This window comes from Gossypium raimondii, chromosome 7 (genome assembly GCF_025698545.1).
Source record: "Gossypium raimondii isolate GPD5lz chromosome 7, ASM2569854v1, whole genome shotgun sequence".
Lineage (NCBI taxonomy): Eukaryota > Viridiplantae > Streptophyta > Magnoliopsida > Malvales > Malvaceae > Gossypium > Gossypium raimondii.
Genome location: NC_068571.1, coordinates 653,717 through 673,425, shown reverse-complemented (window position 1 = coordinate 673,425; position 19,709 = coordinate 653,717). Strand labels below are relative to the sequence as shown.

General features: G+C 31.8%; 1 protein-coding gene and 1 pseudogene across 1 annotated transcript; one reads left to right on the top strand and one right to left on the bottom strand.

Moving 5' to 3' along the window:
• The first annotated feature begins 15,133 nt into the window (after nucleotides 1-15,133).
• On the top strand, nucleotides 15,134-16,436 carry LOC105769659 (ribonucleoside-diphosphate reductase small chain-like; annotated as a pseudogene).
• Nucleotides 16,437-16,511: 75 nt separating this feature from the next.
• LOC105769667 (protein transport protein Sec61 subunit gamma) lies at nucleotides 16,512-17,962 on the bottom strand. The gene is made up of 3 exons (XM_012590445.2): nucleotides 17,791-17,962; nucleotides 17,582-17,697; nucleotides 16,512-16,768 (listed from the first exon to the last, which is right to left on the bottom strand). The coding sequence occupies exons 1-2, from the start codon at nucleotides 17,882-17,884 to the stop codon at nucleotides 17,582-17,584; spliced, it is 210 nt and encodes a 69-aa protein (XP_012445899.1). The 5' UTR covers nucleotides 17,885-17,962; the 3' UTR covers nucleotides 16,512-16,768.
• Between the last annotated feature and the right edge of the window lie 1,747 nt (nucleotides 17,963-19,709).

The following is a 19,709-nucleotide window of genomic DNA, read 5'->3' as shown; positions in this document are numbered from 1 at the left end:
TGTATCCGTCCAAGTCCGAGTCATGTTAATAGGGGTAATTAAATAAAACGATTCTATGATTGATATTGGATGATATTGTATGTGAATTGAAAATGAGATAGAGATTTGAAACATGAAAATGAGATATGTTGTGACTAAATGAGATATATGAGTTATGTACTCATGAATTGGGTGTTGAATGGCTAATGCCAATGTATAAACAATTGTGGTTTGATATGTGATAGCTATTTATATAGCAATTGTGTGAATTGGGACATTGTTAATCAAATAAAAGATGTTAGCATGTGCAATTTGAGTATAGTACAAAATGATGTTGAAATTATGTGTTAATATGTATGAATTCAAAAGGTTGACATATGATAGTTGTGATCTTAGTCATTAATATGTGTTTATATTTCAATTGTGAATTTTTTATTCTCTTGTCTTTAAATGTTTGGATTATAGAAATACCACTAAGTTTTACTTAGCGTACGATTTTGTTTTCCGTGTGTAGGTTAGGTACTTCTCTTTTGATCACCGATTCAGCATCCAACAATGATCCCGAACTTAAATGTAGTGATGTTTATCTTTTGTGTCGACATGTACCTAAGATGTCTAGATGATAGTTATTTTGTGGATGGATTGTAAATGAGGTTATAAATGTAATGTTGGTTTGGTATATATATAAACATGTGTTTGTGTTTGAAGCCATAGTATGGTATGGTAAATTGAACCAAAGCTTGATATGTGCATGTGAATTTAAGTTAATGTTTTAGGTAGATATGAGCTAGGCCAAATTGATAGATTTTGGCATGTTTATAATTTTAATTTGAATGATGCATTGATGATATGTTTTGATGATATAAATGTGGTACCAATGAGGGTACATTGGTTAGGCACTTAGGATGATTGTTTTGGCATGGTTTGAAATGTTTGAAATGAATTATTAGATTAGATTACGACTACTCAGTAATACTCTGAAACCCTATTTCGACGACGGATACGGGTTAAGGGTGTTACAATGGGTCTATCCCAATACAAGTTTTATATATATCGTGAATAATGCCTAAATAAAATATTACTATTTGATTTGTGTTTTATGAGAATACGTTAAGTATTCTAAAATGGGAGACTCAATCCATCAAAACGGATTATATAAGTAAGTGATTTCGAACCAACTATTTTTATGAAAAGTATGTTGTGTGGTTATGACTATCACTGATTTGAAAAGTACGTTATTCTCATTCTCATATTATGTGGTATTATGACATAATTGATTTTATATGACTATTAAAAATGTGATGTTTTGATACATCGAGACAAAATGTGAATTGTAATGTGATGTTTTGATACATCGAGACAAAATGAGAATTGCATGTCAAAACATGCCTATATGATACTCTGTGATAAGTGATTCAATAAGTAAGATTCACATGCCTAAAGTGATATTTTTGTAGTAAAGTGAAAATATTTTCATTGTGGCCATATCACATGCATAGGGTTAGGATATGTGTAAGGAGGAAGATTTGGCAACTTGTCTATGAATTTGGTGGTTTCATCCAAAACCTACGTGGCAGCTTGTCTACGAATTTGGTAGCTTCATCCACAACCTATATGGCAGCTTGTCTATTAATTTGGTGGTTTATCCACAACCTACATGACAGTTTGTCTGCAAATTTGGTGGCTTAGTCCACATATATATTGGAGTGTTTAGATGGATGAGTTCAGGGGAACTCTTTTTGGAGTGCAGTGATGATGGGTAGGAGCTTTTCCGAAAAACTTACACCAATTTTTGAAAAGCTCTGCATTGACACCCTCATGCATACTGCAATATGTGAAATTATGTTGTTATATATAAATTTTGTTATTTTTATGAAATGTATGTTTTGATTACTAGTTGTTACCCAAGTTAAGACTATGTGGAATTAAGCCATATAAATTCGCTATAATATTTTGTTTTGTATACTGAATTTTTGCTTAATACTTGAGTTAAGACTCACGCTGAGCTTAAAAGCTCATCCTTTTAGTTTCATAACCTTTTCAGGTGATTCATGGACGTAAGACTTGGATTCAACTTATAGAGGAGCCTGTGGGATGGGTTTTTAATAAATGGTTAATGAACTATTGGGTTTGTTATTTTGGACATTGGACTTTTATTGAGTTATTTTTTCTTTTAAATTTTAAACTTCCATGCAAGCATGTTTGATGAGCTTACAAATATTTTTTATTTTCACTTATTTTAACTAAACTTATAATTTATGATTTTCTAAGTATTTTCAAAAGCCCATTGCGAAAGATATTTACCAAAGGATGTTTTAAAAATACTGCAAACTCCTTGTTTTAATAACTTAAGACGATATCTCAATTAACCATTGAACTTTCCAAATATTTGTGCTTTAAAGTGTTTTTCCAAAACTAAATTACTTAGTATTTAAATTTTAGAGTTTTTGTGAAAACAACTAGAACCTAATTGTTGTTTTTTAACAAGTAAATGTTTTCAACGGTTTTAATGTGGCTTCCGAAAATTTGGCCATAATGTCTAAGCCGGGTTTAGGGGGTTACAATACTGGCACTTGAAGCGCGTACTGACATGCTTTGTGCATCCTGGAACACAAAGTGCATCTTGGCGCATAAGCGTATAATCCCGTTCACAATCTAATCGTATGGCATGCCAACTAGCTAATAGGGTATCAATATTCAATTACATTTTCTATTTAATACACATCATTTTTCAGTCACATTCACTATTATAATTCAATTCCTTAACATATCATCTGTATTTCATATAATTCAATACACATTCACACTCAATTCCATAACATATATCATATTTCAATAATTCATGCTATTTTATATTTTATTCAATTTAGTCCTTTATTTTGTCAATTCATATTCAAGCTCAATCCAATAATTCATTTTATATCTAAATATTCACCTTAACACTCCTATATTCAATTAACATGAAAATGAAATCAATTTAAATGGCCTTAAATCATAAACGTACAAACTGTGATCTCGCGTCACTCATCGATGGTTTTCGCTTTTCCTTTCCCTTCCTATTATTCGATGTTGTCGTTAGCTACGAATAATCATAAAACATATCACATAATAAAATTCCACCCAAATCACAATAAAATGTCAATTTTACATATTTTATAATTTATTCAATTTAGTTCTTAAAACTAAGACAAGCATAACTTGCAATTTAGGGCATCGTATTAAAATCTGATTTCACCAAAACCCATTAAGGACTCTCTATTTTCTATTCCTACCAAAAATTTATGAAATTTTTGAATTTTATTCATTTTGGTCCATAATGTATGAAATTAACAATTAAGCTAATTTAGTCCTTTTCATATACTAAGCTTAATTTCTAACAATTTAACACCTAAAACATTCAATTCTCAACCATGGAAACTTTCAAAAACTTTAATAGTTTCACAAATTAGTACATAGGTTATGTAATAGCCTGGTTTAGACCCTAGTTGAACAGTGGTTTCAGGACCACAAACCCGAGTCAAAAAATATTCTAATATTACTTTTGGTGTTTATAGCATATTAACTTATATGTGTGAAAATTTCGTGAATTAATTTTACCGATTGATTGTTTAATTTGAGTAAAGGACTTAATCGCGTAAAATGCAAAAGTGGCTTTCTATTTTTTAAAGCACTTATTTGCTATGGTTTCTTAATTTCAAAGTCCTTAAAATGTAATTTGACCATTGAAAAAAAGTATGGTCAATAGTGGACATTAGTTATATGGTTTTCTAATTAAAATACAAAGGTTAATTTTGTAAATGATATATTAATAAGTAAATAAATAAAACAAATCAAAAAGATAGTGGAGTGTTCATCCTTATATGGCCGAATGTAAGAGAGGAAAGAAGCCATTTTCTTTGTTTAAGGGTTTGACACCTTGGAGATTAAATTAAGGTGTGGATTTTGTTCAGTTTTTGATAATTTTGACGTTTTTGATATCGTTGCTTTGAATACTAGCTAGCCCATGCTTGAATTTTTGAATTTTTTTGTGTATTTTGTGATTTTCCATTGATGAGAAATTGTTGTTTTTTTAGTTTGATGATGGAAAATAAAAATAAGTTGTTAGATTATTATGTTTAATTAAGTAATTTTTGATAAAAATGTGTATTAGGATTAAATTGTGAAATTTTTAAAATTAGGGGTCAAAATGTGAAATAAATGAAATAAATGGGTTGCTAGGGACCTAAGGAGAATTCGGCTTAACATGGGTTTAGTGAAATTTTGAGTGTTTTGTGATGTTTTAAAATATGGACTAAATTGTAAAAATGTGAAATGCTAGGGCTAAAGTGAAAATTGCCCATATTATGTATTTTTGGATGAATTTGAGTGAACATGTTATTAAACAAATCAAATTTGAATTAATTTAGATTAAGAGAGAAAGAAATCGGATTTGGAGCGGGGGAAATCAAAAGTAGTCAAATAGTCGTTCCAATTCGTTCGTCTCCGTACGAGGTAAGTTCATAAGTAAATAAATGTTGTAAATTCAAATGTATATGTTTTAAATGTTGCTGAATTGGTATGTATATATTTGACATATTGCCGAACTAATATAAGCATGATGTGACTGGTATTATGCTTAAATTGATCGAATTACGACGTCCGAAAGTCTCGTATGAATCATAGGAATAGTTGGGATACATATGTCATGACATAGGATTCCGAGATGTGTTTTTGTGTAAGACCACGTCTGGGACGTTGGCATCAATTTGAGATTTACGTGTAAAATCATGTCTGGGACATCGACATCGTATATGATTTTGTGTAAGACCCTATCTGGGACAGTGGCATCGATATTTGATTACATGTAAGACCACGTTTGGGACGTGGGCATTGTACGAGCTTTTTGAGCTATCCGAGTATCCTATTTGATTCCAAACGGTTCAACAGGAAGTGACAATTTGAGAACGATTGTGAAGTTAAGCTAAATGAATCAGATATGTATGAAATTTATATATTTATGATAAGTAAAGGTAGGCAAGGTACTTAATGTGATTTTATGAATTTCCAAGTGTGATGAGTGTTTATGTGGTTTAGATTGGTTAAATATCGGCCTAGTTGAATAGAATTACTAATAAACTTGAGATGATTTATTTGCTTATGGCTTACTAAGCTTTCAAAGCTTACTTTGTGTATTCTTTCTCTGTTTTTTTATATTTAAAGCTAGCTCGAGTTCGGGATCGTCGAGGAACGTCTTCACACTATCGATATCCATTTTGGTATCTTGAATGAAAACTTGTGTTTAAGATATATGGCATGTATAGTCTAGCTTGATATGTTTGGTTTTGAAATGTATATATATATTTAGCCATGCCAAAATGGCTTAATCTTGATATTAATGCTTATGTGTTTCGGTCATGGCAATAACTTATTATGGAAGTATATTTCATGGTGTATATATGTGTGGTATTTAGTTATATGGTTTGGTTTGATTAATGAGTTAGTTGATGGTTGTGTAATTTTTGTCATGGTATACGCATATTTTGGTAAGTATGTTCCATGACATGTATGAATGGTGTTTTGGTTATATGTCTTGGCTGAGTAATGATATGAATGACTTATAAATAGCTCATTTAGTAAGCTTGATACATGATTTTATGTGCATTTGTGGTTGGTCTTGTGATTTGGCTTAGTGATGAAGTGAATTGATGAATTTATGTTCGATTGTGTAAATGTTATTTAAATAGATTTGTAATGGTTAATCATGCACATATTATATGCTTGAATGAGTGAGTTTTTTTTTAGGTACAGTTCAAGATGGAAATGGCATGAATTTGTTTTAGGCTAAATTTGATGACCGAATATTGGATTAATGGAGTTGGTTGTGTATATGAAATCTTGGCATGTTTAAAATTTATTATTGAACTTAGAAAATGGTTAAGGATAGTCAAGTGGGCAGTGTATGAATTTGTTAGTTTTACATTTGAAATTCGGTCATTTAGAAATGCTTGTATGTACTTGTATAATTTTGCCCATTTTTTCGTATGGATTTTGCCCATTTTTTCGTATGGTATAGTTCAACTTAAGTTAATATGTACATGTACAAAACTCAAAAATAATTTATATTGATATTAGTTAATGTTATGAATTGATATGGTTAGTTGTGGTTTAAATATGTGCAAGTGGGTAAGTTTTTTTTAATGGATGTATTGTTGTAAGTTGAGTATATGAAAGTGACATATGATTGATGTTTATTTAGGTGTTCAAATGCCTTACTATATAGACACAAAATTCGCTAATGGAATTATAATGTATATGTATTACGATATGATGTTTTATAATAGTAAAATATGTTTAGTTAGTTGGTTAAGTGGTACACATGTAAAATATGTAAAATTCGCTAATAGAATTATAATGTATATTTATTACGATATGATGTTTTATAATAGTAAAATATGTTTAGTTAGTTGGTTAAGTGGTACACATGTATGAATATTATAAATTTTTGACGTTTTGTTTGAATTTGGTTTTCGTGTGTTAGTTTGATTAAACTTTTGATGTGGATTGGCTTTATGATTCATATATTCGAATCTAGTATAAATGATTCGTGGACATTTGAGTTTAGTAATGTTACAAATGTATTGTTATTCTTTAGTGCATGAAAAGGTGATAAATGATTGTGTTGAATTGTGTCTTATACGGTAATGCCTTGTAACCCTAATTTGGTGACGGATACGGGTTAGGGGTGTTACAGGTTATCTAAATCTAGCTTTCATGATTCAATTTCCACAAAAATCAAAGAAAAATGGCTAGGGGCATACTTGAAATTAAGGCCAAAAGCTTGAAAACCCTAACAATGGCATCAAGAATTTATTTCTTTCATAGAATCAGTTGGAGGAGATTAATTTCTCTTTCTTTCCACCGAATTTTCATTTATATATTAGGATTAAATTGTTAATTAACTTAATAAACCATGTTTTTACTAAATAAGCCTTAATTTACTTAAGTTAATGGCTAATTAATCATACCTTCCACTAACACCCACTTTAGTATGGTATAATTGTTATTTTGAACCTTTGGTTAATTGTAATTTGAGTCTCCAGACCATTTACTAATTAAAAATCTATAGCGACTGAACATTAAAATTTAGCCCCTAGGCCCTAATTCACCACAATTTTGACCAACTTGGCTATCCAAATTCCAATTCATCTATACTTTAAATCTGTAAATATTCGGGCTTGATTTATAGAAATAGAGTCTCAAAACCGTCTTTTCTGACACCACTAGAAATCGGGTCGTTACACTAATATTATATTGTTGCATTTTTGTTAATATAAAGATGGTTTGGAAAAAGAAAACTCTAATTATGCATTGTAGGGGGGATTTTGTTAAGAATCCTAAGTTACAGTATGTTGGGGGAATTAGAGTGGCAAATAAATCCAGATTATTTGTCAAATCCTATTTTATGTGACATGTTAGAGATGCATGTTTTAGAAGTGTGATGCACCTTAGTTACTTAGTACCAACAAAGAAACTTGAGGATGGGTTAATTATGGCCTATGATAATGTATCTTTTTTTGTTAATGATTAAGCACATATAAAAAAGTACCTTGCATGTTAGTGTTGAACATAAGGTAGATGAACCTCAATTTACATATCCTATTCTTTAGTTAAAGATGTTGATAAAGAAAAATATATAAGTGGCGTGGATAGGGAGAGTGTGACTAGTGTAAGTGGTCCAGGGGATAGTGGGTTGGGTAAATCAACTAATGGAGGTGGCCCATCGAAAAGTGTTATAAGTGAGGCAACTAATGCTAGTAGATCTTATGGGATGACTAGTGAGGAAGAGTCAGAAGATATGTGGGGATAGTACTAACTCATTTTCTGGTAGTAGTGGAGAGGAATTTTTTTCACAACATTTTTGATTTTAGAGTGGAGATAATGAGATTAGGGATATAAGAAAAAAAATATGCTCATTCTAAAAATAGAAAGAGGAAAGGAAATTCGTCAAGTGATGATGTTAAGAAATAGTGCCGTTTTGATTTTTGAATTGAGAAGAAAATTGGGAAGGTAGATAAAAACAAGATTACTGGCAGTGTTGGGTTAAATGGTGCCAGTGTTGGATATGATGTCCTAAGTATATTTTCGTCTAAGTACACTTGTAATTTTTCGAACAAATTGGTTAATAAAATTATTCATGAATTACATTAATACTTTGTATATTATCCTCACATAGTTTTTTCACGCAAAACAAAATGGAAACGAATATTGCTCACTGGTTGTCTAATGTTTAACTAATACTAAGCGATATTACGTGGTCGGATTGTAATACAGAAAAAAAATTGTATTAGTAGACGAACCTAAACATACCCTTAGTCTAATTGAAAATGAGAAAACCAATTGAAATACTAATATGTTGTCTATCTAGTCCAATTGGGGAGATGATTTATCTTAGGCATTGGAGCAGATGACTCTGAGAAGATAGAAACATATATGTGACTAACTGGACTGACAGAATATCGGATAAGACCCAAGCAGAATATGTCCTGAATTCGTTTATGGATTTATTCATTTGTGACATTCATAGTGTGACATACCTAAATCCTAAGTGGATGACGGACTATGTATGCATGACTCGTACACTTTGATGTAAGTAAAAGCCTAAGTTTGAATAGATAATGAACAGAAAGCTGGTATGTTGGGTGTATGACTTTTGTAGTATGTAGTGTCATTCACAACAGTAGAATTCATAGCCTGAGAAATGGGTAAATAATATCCTCTCATAGACATTACATGGTTGGTAAAAAGTAAATGTGACAATGAGTCGTTCGTCTTTGTAATGGATGACTTGATCACTATCTTATAGTGATTGACTTTTTATGAAGGAAGATGTAATGACTATCATGAAATAAAATAGGATCATATTGGGAGAACTGTAATACACCGAAAATTTTTTACAGTAAGATATTATTTTTGATATAGTAAGGAAATAAAGTGACAAAAGGAGAATTTTGAGTTATGACAACATTGGGAAGTATATTATGACATATTAATTCAAGAAAGGATTAAATTGCAAAAGTGAGAAAAGTTTTGTTCCCAATAGTAAATACTCAAAATTTGAGGGGTTAAAATGTAAATATGAAAATTTTGAAGGATCAATAGTGTAAATATTTTAAGGGTGGAATAATCTAGAAACTAAGGAAAATGGATGAATTGGGACCAAATTGAATAGATGAAGAATTATGAGGACTAAATCATAATTTTGCCAAATTAAATGATGACTCAAGGATGAAATTTTAGAAGATCTAAAGGGCAAAATGGTCAATTAATAAGAGAGAGAAATCTAGAAAATAATGATGATGTTGGAGATATTTTAGATTAAATAAATAAATAAATATTAGTTTATTATATTTTGATTTGATTTTTTTTCTTAATGATATTTTATTACTTTATTTAGTGTATATATATATGTGGAAAGAAAGATGGAAGTCATCATCCCACCATTTTTTCATGCATCAACGTGAGAAGGAGAGAGAAATAAAGAAAGTTTTGCTTTCTTTACAATTTGGTCCTCTCACCAAAAATTCATCATTTTCACTTAGAATTCAAAGAAATTTACATAGCCACCAAGAGAGAAAATTGATAAGGAGACTATAGGGAGCTAGAATATCAAGTTAGTTTCAAGAAATGGAGACTGGAGGAGAGAGAAAATCAAGTTAAAGATTGAAATCAATAGAGCAAGGTAAGAACATCAATATTTCAATATATTTTTGAGTTTGATATTATTGAAAAGTATGAAATTGATGTTAATGTAGGGTTTTATTATATAAGGTTCTATGTTCTTGATATGTTAGTGAATAAAAATAAGAGAAAGTGATGGGAAATACTATAGAGAAAGGGAATAAGGGTGTTATAAATTTAGTAATCAACATTTTGCACTAAAACAGTTTTGGACAGCAACAATGAGGTTAATTTTGAAAAATCGCCATAAATCATGGAAATTGAATTAGAGGATGAAAAATATTAAATTAAAATTATTGAGTCTATCTTCTCATAGAATAAACGATGTAATCAATGGAATTGTAAATTATGAGATATAACAAATTTTGTGAGACAAGGTCGAATGAATTTGGGTTCCCTGTTCTAAATTTGGAAAATCATTAAAATTGTAAAAAATGATTATGAGTTATAATCAATATTATTAGAATCCTTAATAAGTATATTTTCCTAAGGAATAAACGAGAACATCATCCAAATCCTGTACAAAGAGATAATTAATTTTAGTGAAGAAGGGTTAAACTGTCAGGACAATAGAACAATGATAAATTTAAAGAATAAACTGTACTTATTGGCTAAACAAAATTTATGAAAATTTTATGATAAGAATATATGTGAGTCTAGTTTCATATAAAATTTACAGATCTCAATTCAGAGTTCTGTAGCTTAAGATATAATTAATTTAGTGACGATGACTCAACTAAACAACTTGTTATGAGTAAACAAGTAAATAGTTGTAATATATATATCAAGGATGTGGAATGGAGTGGAGGAGGAGGAAAAATAATATATGTGAATATTCAGCTAATATGAGTTTATTTTAAAATAGTTAATTTACATGTTTTAGGTTTAGGGACTAAATTGAATAAAAGTAAAATTTTAAGGGTAATTTTGTAAAATGTCAAAATGATCAAATTGCATGAAATGAATTGTTTTATCATTTAAATTAATAAATTGAATGAAATATTAATTTAGATCAAGATTTGAGTGGAAATTCGAGAAAAATGGAAAATTACTAAAATGTCCCTGAATTTTGATATTTCTACAATTTAGCCTGGTAAGTTCGTGTAGCTTGAATTATATTCTTAAATGCTTGAAATGTTTGTTATTGATGTGAATATGATTTGAATGTTCATTATATGAAAATTGATGAAAAATTGATATATTTGATAAAAAGGGGAAGAAATCCCGGTTGAATGGAAGGAAAATTCGATGGATCTCTGAAAAGGAATTGACGGTAAAAAGGATCTAGCTCGGACGGGTGATCCTATCCTGATATAGCCCTCCCGAAGAATATGTGTGAAAAAGATCTAGCCCGAACGGGTGATCTTGATATAGCCCTCCCGAAGAATATGTGGAAAATGGATTTAGCCCGGACGGGTAATCCGAATTAGGGCCTGAATTTAGCCTGGACTGGTAATTCAGATCTAAGTTCATTAGAGAAATTGTCATTGCAGGGGATTTAGTCTGGACTAGTAATCCTGACAATACTCTACGAGTTTATATTACAGGGGATTTAGCTTGTACTGGTAATCCCGCTGTAAGAAATGAGGTTCGCGGGAGTGTGCTCTCTTGCAGGGGATTTAGCCTGGACTGGTAATCCCACTGTAAGAAATGAGGTTCGCGGGAGTGTGCTCTCTGAATTGAAAAATGTGCACACATGAATATGAATTGACGGACCCAAATTTGTACACTAAAGTGTACCCCTAAAAATCCATAGAAATTTCAAGAAATTTAACAGGATAGAAATAGAAAATGATAAGTACTTAAAATCATGAAATTAAACTTGAAATACATAGAAATGATAATTATTTGATATACTAAAATATGACGTGGAAAATACATGTATGTGAAACTTGTCTGATAATTATGCATATTCAAGATTATGAACTGCTACCGGAATAAATAGACATTGAACTTATAAAAAAATTATGGTACATGAAATATTGTCATAACGAATTGAATAATTTATATTTTAGAAGAAACAACAAGAAAATGATATGTATACTAGCTTTGATACGTTGATACAAGGAAAATTATGTGTATTAAGACGAGTAATAAATTTAAGTGAGACATGGCGAGAAAATAAGTTTGTCAATATTAAAGTACGCTAACCAATGTTGTTCCTTGAAGTTTAGGCAAGTGCCAAATTACTGTTGGATGGTAATATGTTTAATTATAAGGTGCATTGGAATGGTAAGTGCTTAGATGAAAATATGATTGAGCTTATGAAAGAGTGGAAAGGTTTCAGTTATGAAATTTCTTATGAAAAGATTTGTTATGTGATACGCCCATATGAACCCTGCACCTAATTCGGAAATAAAAAATTTAAAATCTATATATATATATATATATATATATATATATATATATATTTAGGATTCTGTGAAAAATTTCCTGTGATTCCGATTTAATCCCAGTAGGTTCCTAATAAATGTTTTGGGCTTCGAGAGCCCAATAGAGGGACGTTATGATTATTTTCAGAATATAAATAATAAATGATTCAGAATTATTGAAAATGTTCAGTAAAATCCGGTAATGCCTCGTGCCCTATTCCGACAACGGATACGAGTAGGGGGTGTTACAAGAACAAATATTATTCCAAAGGGATCAAGGATATACTATAAGGGTAACACACTCATGACAAGGTCATTGGACTAGTACTGAATAGGTGCTTTCGTAATGGTATGTCGTTAGGGAAAACTCAGTCACGATATTATAGTGTAATGACTTCGTGACTAAATGGGTTTATAATTAACAGGCGAAAAGTCGAAAGTTAATTATAAATCATTTGAGACCTAATTACATATGTCCAATTGGTCCCTCCGCTAGCTCGTTGAAACCATAAATGAATTGTGTGTTTGAATCAAAATGAACGAAATGAATAGAAACAAAGAAATGAAAAGTATTCAAAAATGATTATGGTTTTATGCGAAATGGAGAAATGAAATAATTTGGATTTGAATGTAGGTTTCTCAAAAAAATGGAAATGAAAAATGATCCATATGCAAAATATATATTGATTACTCAAAAATGATCGGAAGAATGAGTTTATATTTTTTAGCAATTTTAAAGCTTGAAAATGAAAATAAACCATTCAGTCATAGTGAACAAGTTGGGTTGTAAAATATTGAATATATTTTCTTGGAAATTTTACCAGGGGTAAATCTTCATAATTTTACCGGGGTTAAGATTGGGATGAGAAAATTATTTAATTGGAAAGTTAATGTTTATTTTGAAAAATAAAAAAAATATGTATTTAGTTGGATTAAATTATAGAGTGCTAGGTTAAAAGTCCAGAAAGTACATATAATTGGGTTCACTACAATGAGAGGCCTGGATTCCCATCATAATACATATGAGGGGAAGCACACCCTATTAACCCATCTCCCTCTCCTAGTTGGATTAAGAAGTTTTTATTTGAAATAAACATCTACTAAGGGTTATACTTTCTCTCCCTATAAATAGATGGCACCAGTAGAGCTATCAACATAACTTGAAGAGATTGTTACTCTAGCGAAAAATAGAGAAAATTTATTCACAACTATTAAATATGTTTTTCTAGAATAACAATTATATCGATTTCTATTAAAAAAGAGAGAATTTTGGTTTCCACTCCAAAGATAAAAGAAAACTTTTTCTAGTTTTGTGTTTTAATTCAATTGATTCAAGCCCACACTCAAAGTAGTTCATGGTACGAGAATAACGAAGAAGATCATTTGGTTGAAAGCTAAAAAACGTCAAGGATCCGCTTATCCAAAAACACAGATATGATTCTAGTTTAAGGTTTATTGCTATAAATTTCACAATCCGGATCAATTTTCAAAACTTTAATTTTTCGATGTGCAAAAAAACTTGTTTTCAAACCGGATTTTTTCAACAGCTAGTGGGGTTGATATTGATTACATGGACTCTAGTGACATAGGAAGTTATGAGAGTGGGGAGATTGGTGAACTTGTTTGCAAAAAGAAAAGAAAGTAAAAAAGTCATTTTTGGTCCTTTAGATCCAGTTCCACAATTCCAAACATCCCCAAACTATGACCCTCATTTTAAATTGGTCCTTAAACTTCAAATCATTCTATTTTCATCCTCAAACTATCGGGGTTATATCAATTAGGTCTTTCCGTTACCAAAATTGTTAATTTAATTATTAAATGACATATCGATCTTATGTGACATAAATTAAAATGAAAAATTTAAGAAAAATGAATATTGTAAAATATATTTTTTAAATATTAGTTTTGAAGCTTTCAAAGCTTTTACAAAAATTTTACCGACCACTCTTTATTTTTTCAATTTTACTTTTAAAAGTTATGCAACAACGTTCTATTTTTCTTTAAATTTAGCTACATAAGACTTGACGTATCATTTAACAATTTTAATAATGGAAGGACCTTATTGATATAACATTGATACCTTAGGGATGCAATTAGCATGTTTTGAAGTTTGGGGATTAATTTAAAATAAGTTCCATGGTTTAGAGATGGGTGGAATTAAAGCTTAGTTTTAACATTGTTTCTCAAAAGTGTTTTTTAATCAAAAAGCACTTTTGAGCAAAAGCTAAAATTTTCTGCTTCTGCTTTTGGTTAAAAAATGCTCTTGCAAACCATTTTTTTGTCTTAAAAGTATCTTGTTTAGTAATACTTTTATCTTAAAAGTGTTTTTTGTCTACAAAAATGCTTCTTAAAAGTAATGTTAAACTGGTTCTAACTCTTTAAAAATAATTCACAAACTATTCAACAACACTAATACTATATTTTGGTTAAAATATGACCTAAGTCCTTATATTTTTTTGAAAAATTAGAATTTAGCTTATGTATTTTGTTTTAGAAATTTAACCTTTTACTTTTTAAATTTAAAAATTCGGTACAACTATTAAAATTGTTACTTTTTTGTTAAATTTAGATTTATTACAAAAGTCATTTTTAACTACATAGTTATTAAAAATTTAATAAAAAATTTAATAGTATTTTTTTGAACAATCTTATTATAGGTTCTGATCAAATCTGTTTTATTTGACATAAAGCTTAGAACTACCTATAACCCATCCTCAACCCGTAAATAGAAGAATAATGCACTTCAACGCACTCGAACCTACATCTTTCTGCATAGGCATTGTCAAGCTAAGACTTAGGGTGAGTTTGGATGGGCGGTACGTTTACCTGCGGTTAGTATAAAAACAGCGGTAGCGGTGAGATTAGATACTATAGCGACACTGTAGCGTAAGACAAAAAGTAAACTAAACGCACCGTACCACACTCAACCGCACATCTAAACCTACCCTCAATCTTGAAATTTGAAAAAGTAAAAAAGAAAAAAAAACCTAAATTTTTAAAAGAAAAAATATATGATTATATTTTAAATTTTTGGAAGAGTAGAGGGCAAGCTTTTAAGGGAGAAAACTGAAACAGAAAAGAAAAAGCTTCGCTGATACGCCGACCATTATTGGCTGTATGAAATTCTCATCATCCAATAGGGACACCTGAATTCCACCGCAAGCTTCCTTGAAAATATTTAAAATTCTCCCGCTCTTCTTCTGCTATAAGTATACTAATTCTTTCTCCATTTTAAGATAAAAACCCCTTCAAATTCAAACAATGTCTTCGATTCAAGAAGAGCCGTTGCTAGCCTCTAACCCGGACCGCTTCTGCATGTTCCCAATCCAATACCCACAGATATGGGAAATGTACAAGAAAGCCGAAGCCTCTTTTTGGACTGCCGAGGAAGTTGATCTCTCTTCCGATCTTCCACACTGGCAAAATCTTAACGCCGACGAACGCCACTTCATCAGTCATGTCCTTGCCTTCTTCGCCGCATCCGATGGCATCGTCCTAGAAAATCTCGCCGTTCGCTTCATGAAAGAGGTCCAAATCGCGGAGGCGCGTGCATTTTATGGATTCCAAATCGCCATCGAGAATATCCACTCTGAGATGTATAGTCTCCTCCTCGAAACTTATATTAAAGATTCCACCGAAAAGAACCGCCTCTTCCACGCTACTGAAACGGTGCCGTGCGTGGCTAAAAAAGCCGATTGGGCTTTGAAATGGATCGACGGCGGCGAAGCTTTTGCCGAACGGTTAATCGCTTTCGCTTGCGTAGAAGGCATATTTTTCTCCGGCAGTTTCTGTGCGATATTTTGGTTAAAAAAGCGCGGGTTAATGCCTGGATAAACTTTCTCAAACAAGTTGATCTCTCGAGATGAAGGTCTCCATTGCGACTTTGCTTGCTTGCTGTACTCTCTCCTCCAGTCAAAGCTAAGTGAAGAGCGCGTGAAGGGAATAGTGAGGGATGCGGTGGATGTAGAGAGGGAGTTTGTATGCGACGCTCTTCCCTGCGCGTTAGTTGGGATGAACGGTGAGTTGATGAGTCAATACATTGAGTTCGTTGCGGATCGGTATAGGAGCTTTAGGGTATGGCAAAATGTACAATGCGGCTAACCCTTTTGATTGGATGGAACTAATTTCATTGCAAGGGAAAACCAATTTCTTCGAGAAGAGAGTTGGGGAGTATCAGAAGGCAGCGGTCATGTCGAGTTTGAACGGGAATGGCAAGACCCATGAATTCAAAATGGATGAGGATTTTTAGGTATTTCTTTTCAACGTAGCAAAAAAGAAAGAAAATCCCTTTTACTATTCTGCTTTATGCTAATTAGTTTGTCCAATTTTATTCAGTGTAAATAAATAAAAGCTTTATTTTTCTTGAAATCTGTTCATCAATGGCGAATACCCAGTTGCAGAACTGTGGAATTATCCAACGAAAACCTGGCATATTTCCTGGCGTTTGCTGTGCGAAATGTGTTTGAACTTGGTATAAAATAAATGCGTACCACAATCTACACATATTGCCTTTGTTTGTATCAAGTCAAAAGATTGAACTAGCTTCAACAAGATTCTATTACAAACACCAAAATTGAACCCTTTTTCAACAAAACTGAATTTAAAGACAAACCCAAGTCTAAATTGGAATTACTTCATAAACTCATGACGTACCTCTCAACTTAAACATTCTACCGGTTTTCAGCAAACGTTGACAAGGCCTGCAATTTGAGCAAATGATTAAGAGTTAGCATTCATCCCAAAAACTATCCAACATATATCAATACACCACAACTAATAATGGAGGAAAATGCTCACGATGTATATTCCAGATGGTTGTACTTAAGATAGAGAAATTTCTGTCCAGTTATGGTGATTAAAATTGATTTTTTCGAGGTTTATAGTTGCCCCTCACAAAAATGTCATCTCCAAAGTTAAATCTTATTTCTCTGCTAAAAAATGCAATGTGTCTAACCATTACACCTAGTCTTTGTTAGTATCCTTTTTGTATTTAATCCTTAATAACATCAACACAGATGATTCAAGAAACTGCTCATCTTCTATGCCTTTTGCAATTTTCACCCGAGTGCCTTTTCCAACAATATCATCTTTTAAGGTTCGAACCAACGTTTCCTTATTTAGAGAGCAATGTAACTTCTCCACTGCCCCAGCCTTGTTAGCAGCATAATTAGTTATTAATGACAATTTTTGCTACAAGCTGTGCATGAAACAATTACATGGACAAGTTGAGCTCAAGTCTCCCACTAGGAAGGTTTCTAGGATAAAGTCGGTGTTTAATTCAATTTACCGGTTTACCCTGTCGCTTAAAAATCTAAATTTCACAAAAAGATTCATTATCCTATGTATTCAACAACCAGATTTTCAAAAATTCAGAGATTTAATGCTTTAATTTCAAAATAAATTCGTATAAAATCAGATGTGCATCACGTCAATAACAGATCCATAATAATCAAAACAAGAAACCGCAAATTCACATGAAAAATTAGATAGAAATCGAAGGAACCGAACCATACCTAACCGGATCCAACAATAATGTTGTTAATAGGGATAAAGATGAGCTTGACGAAAAATCCTACGAACCCCATAACAACGAATCCGACCGCTGTTCGTAACGCAACCTTGGTAAATTCTGAAACAAAAAGACAATCGAATCATTCGATCAGAATTTTGATGGACCAACAAAATCTAATAATGGAGAAACAAAAAAGGAAAAATGAGTAACCTTTGCGATCGGGCTTGTGGCATCTCTTGACGAGACGAACACTGTCCTTAGCAAACTCTCTCAGTGGATCGAAAACTGAGTCAATTGCGTCCATTTCCCCTTTCTTCTGGTTTAGCTTTGCTCTACGATGAAAAAGGTTTGATTTTTTTTTCTTTAGATCTGTGAACCTCTTAAAATGGTTGTCAATATAAATTAAGTAATTTTCTGTTTGACCTCAAATGCCCCCTTGTTGTTCATGTGAATGGACAACATTGCCCCTACATCTCTAGCTTGGCTTCATCTATATGGTACGAGATTAAAATCTTTTCACTTATGGTGATTAATGTTATTAATGGCAACTAATGTTATCAGAGATATTATAAAATAATCATTAAGTGTTGTAATATTTATTTGACGTGGCACATTAAGTTTGAGTTTGGATAGATCGCGTATTTATTTGCAGTTAGTGTAAAAATAACGGTTACAATAAAATTAGATATTGTAGCAAGCGTGAGACAAAAAATAAGTTAAATGAAAGGCACCATCCATCCAAACTCACACTAAATATGTCCAGTATTTAAAAAAAAGTTATTTTCTTCTCTTTTTTTAGTATTAAACTTTTTTAAGGTTTTTTTTGTTATTTTCCTTTATTTCTATTTTCTTATTATTATTTCTTTTTTTTCTCCTCCTCTTCCTTCCCTAGACGAAGCTCTGGCCATTAGGTCCACCCTTGGGGGTTGTCTGGAGGTGCGGCCGCCCAAGGCACAAGGCTGAAAGGGTTCCAAAATATTGCTTTCTAGTTTTTAAGGGGTCCAAAAATTTTTTTACCAATTTTTAAGGAACCTAAAACCCCATTTTATTGTTTTGCATAGGGCCCCAAAAATGTTAATAACAGGCTTGCTGGCCACTGCCACCTATCGCTGACCATCCACCATTGTATTACTAGTTTTTCTTTTCCTCCTTTTCCACCATCATTGTATCGCTACCAACTCATTGTCCCAACATCTATATTCTTTCCCATCAATCTAAACCATTCATCTTCGCACCCTCAAACTTGTACAAACCCCATTAAGTTTCCTCTCTACCATAGTAATTACCATCACCATTGGCTAAAGAAACCACCATTTGCAAACCCCTACCCAACTCAAATCAAACGATATTAATAACAAAACAACTATTGTTGCATAATCGTTAGCAAATACACAGTAATAAAAAATATTGGAAACTATTGTTGCCTCCTTATGTTATAGGTCGCCGATCAAATTCTGTGATGAATGTACATAAAGCGTTCATAAAGGTCAACTGATTAAATGGTGCTTAATTGACCCGCTTGAACTAGCCTAATTCATGGAGCCCATTAAGAAGCTTATCTACTTGAAGTCTTGGTGGCCCAATAAAACACTCTAATAAAACTTGAATTACTAGGGTAATTATTGTAAATCCTAAGGGATAAATATGCATAAAGTTTAAATCCCTTAGGACTCTCATTTTGTAGATAGAAACTAATCTCAATCGTTGATGTAATTCGATTTGTATCGTTGGATCTAGGGGAGCTCATTTATAAATAGATGTCTTCCTCATCATTTGTAACCATCTCATAGTATTCCACTGTATTCTATTCTTGAGTTAAAGAATATATTTTAGAATATTTACTCAAACACTTAGTGTGCATTGCTTTCTTGTGGGTTTCTAAGTTTTTTTGTTGCTCTTGTGCTTTTGAGTTTCTTCCGCTTTATTTTCGGTGCCTTAGAGAATTTCCAAAAGAATCCTAGCCTCGTGACAGTTGGTTTTAAAGCTAGTGTTCAAAGGCATCGATTGAGATGTCGAAAGGAGTAAACAAGCAAGTTAATTCTATGGAGACCCGTGGGAGGGGTAAGAAAACTAGCAACTCGAGGGATATGTTATTGGCATTGAAATGTAGGTTGTCAAACTTAAGGGCT

Excerpts from the sequence above, each read along its gene's own strand:
- LOC105769667 (XM_012590445.2), bottom strand. The coding sequence starts at position 17,884 with ATGGACGCAATTGACTCAGTTTTCGATCCACTGAGAGAGTTTGCTAAG. Across the intron at positions 17,698-17,790 it reads CCACAAGCCCGATCGCAAAG|AATTTACCAAGGTTGCGTTA; the intron begins GTTACTCATTTT and ends TTTTTGTTTCAG.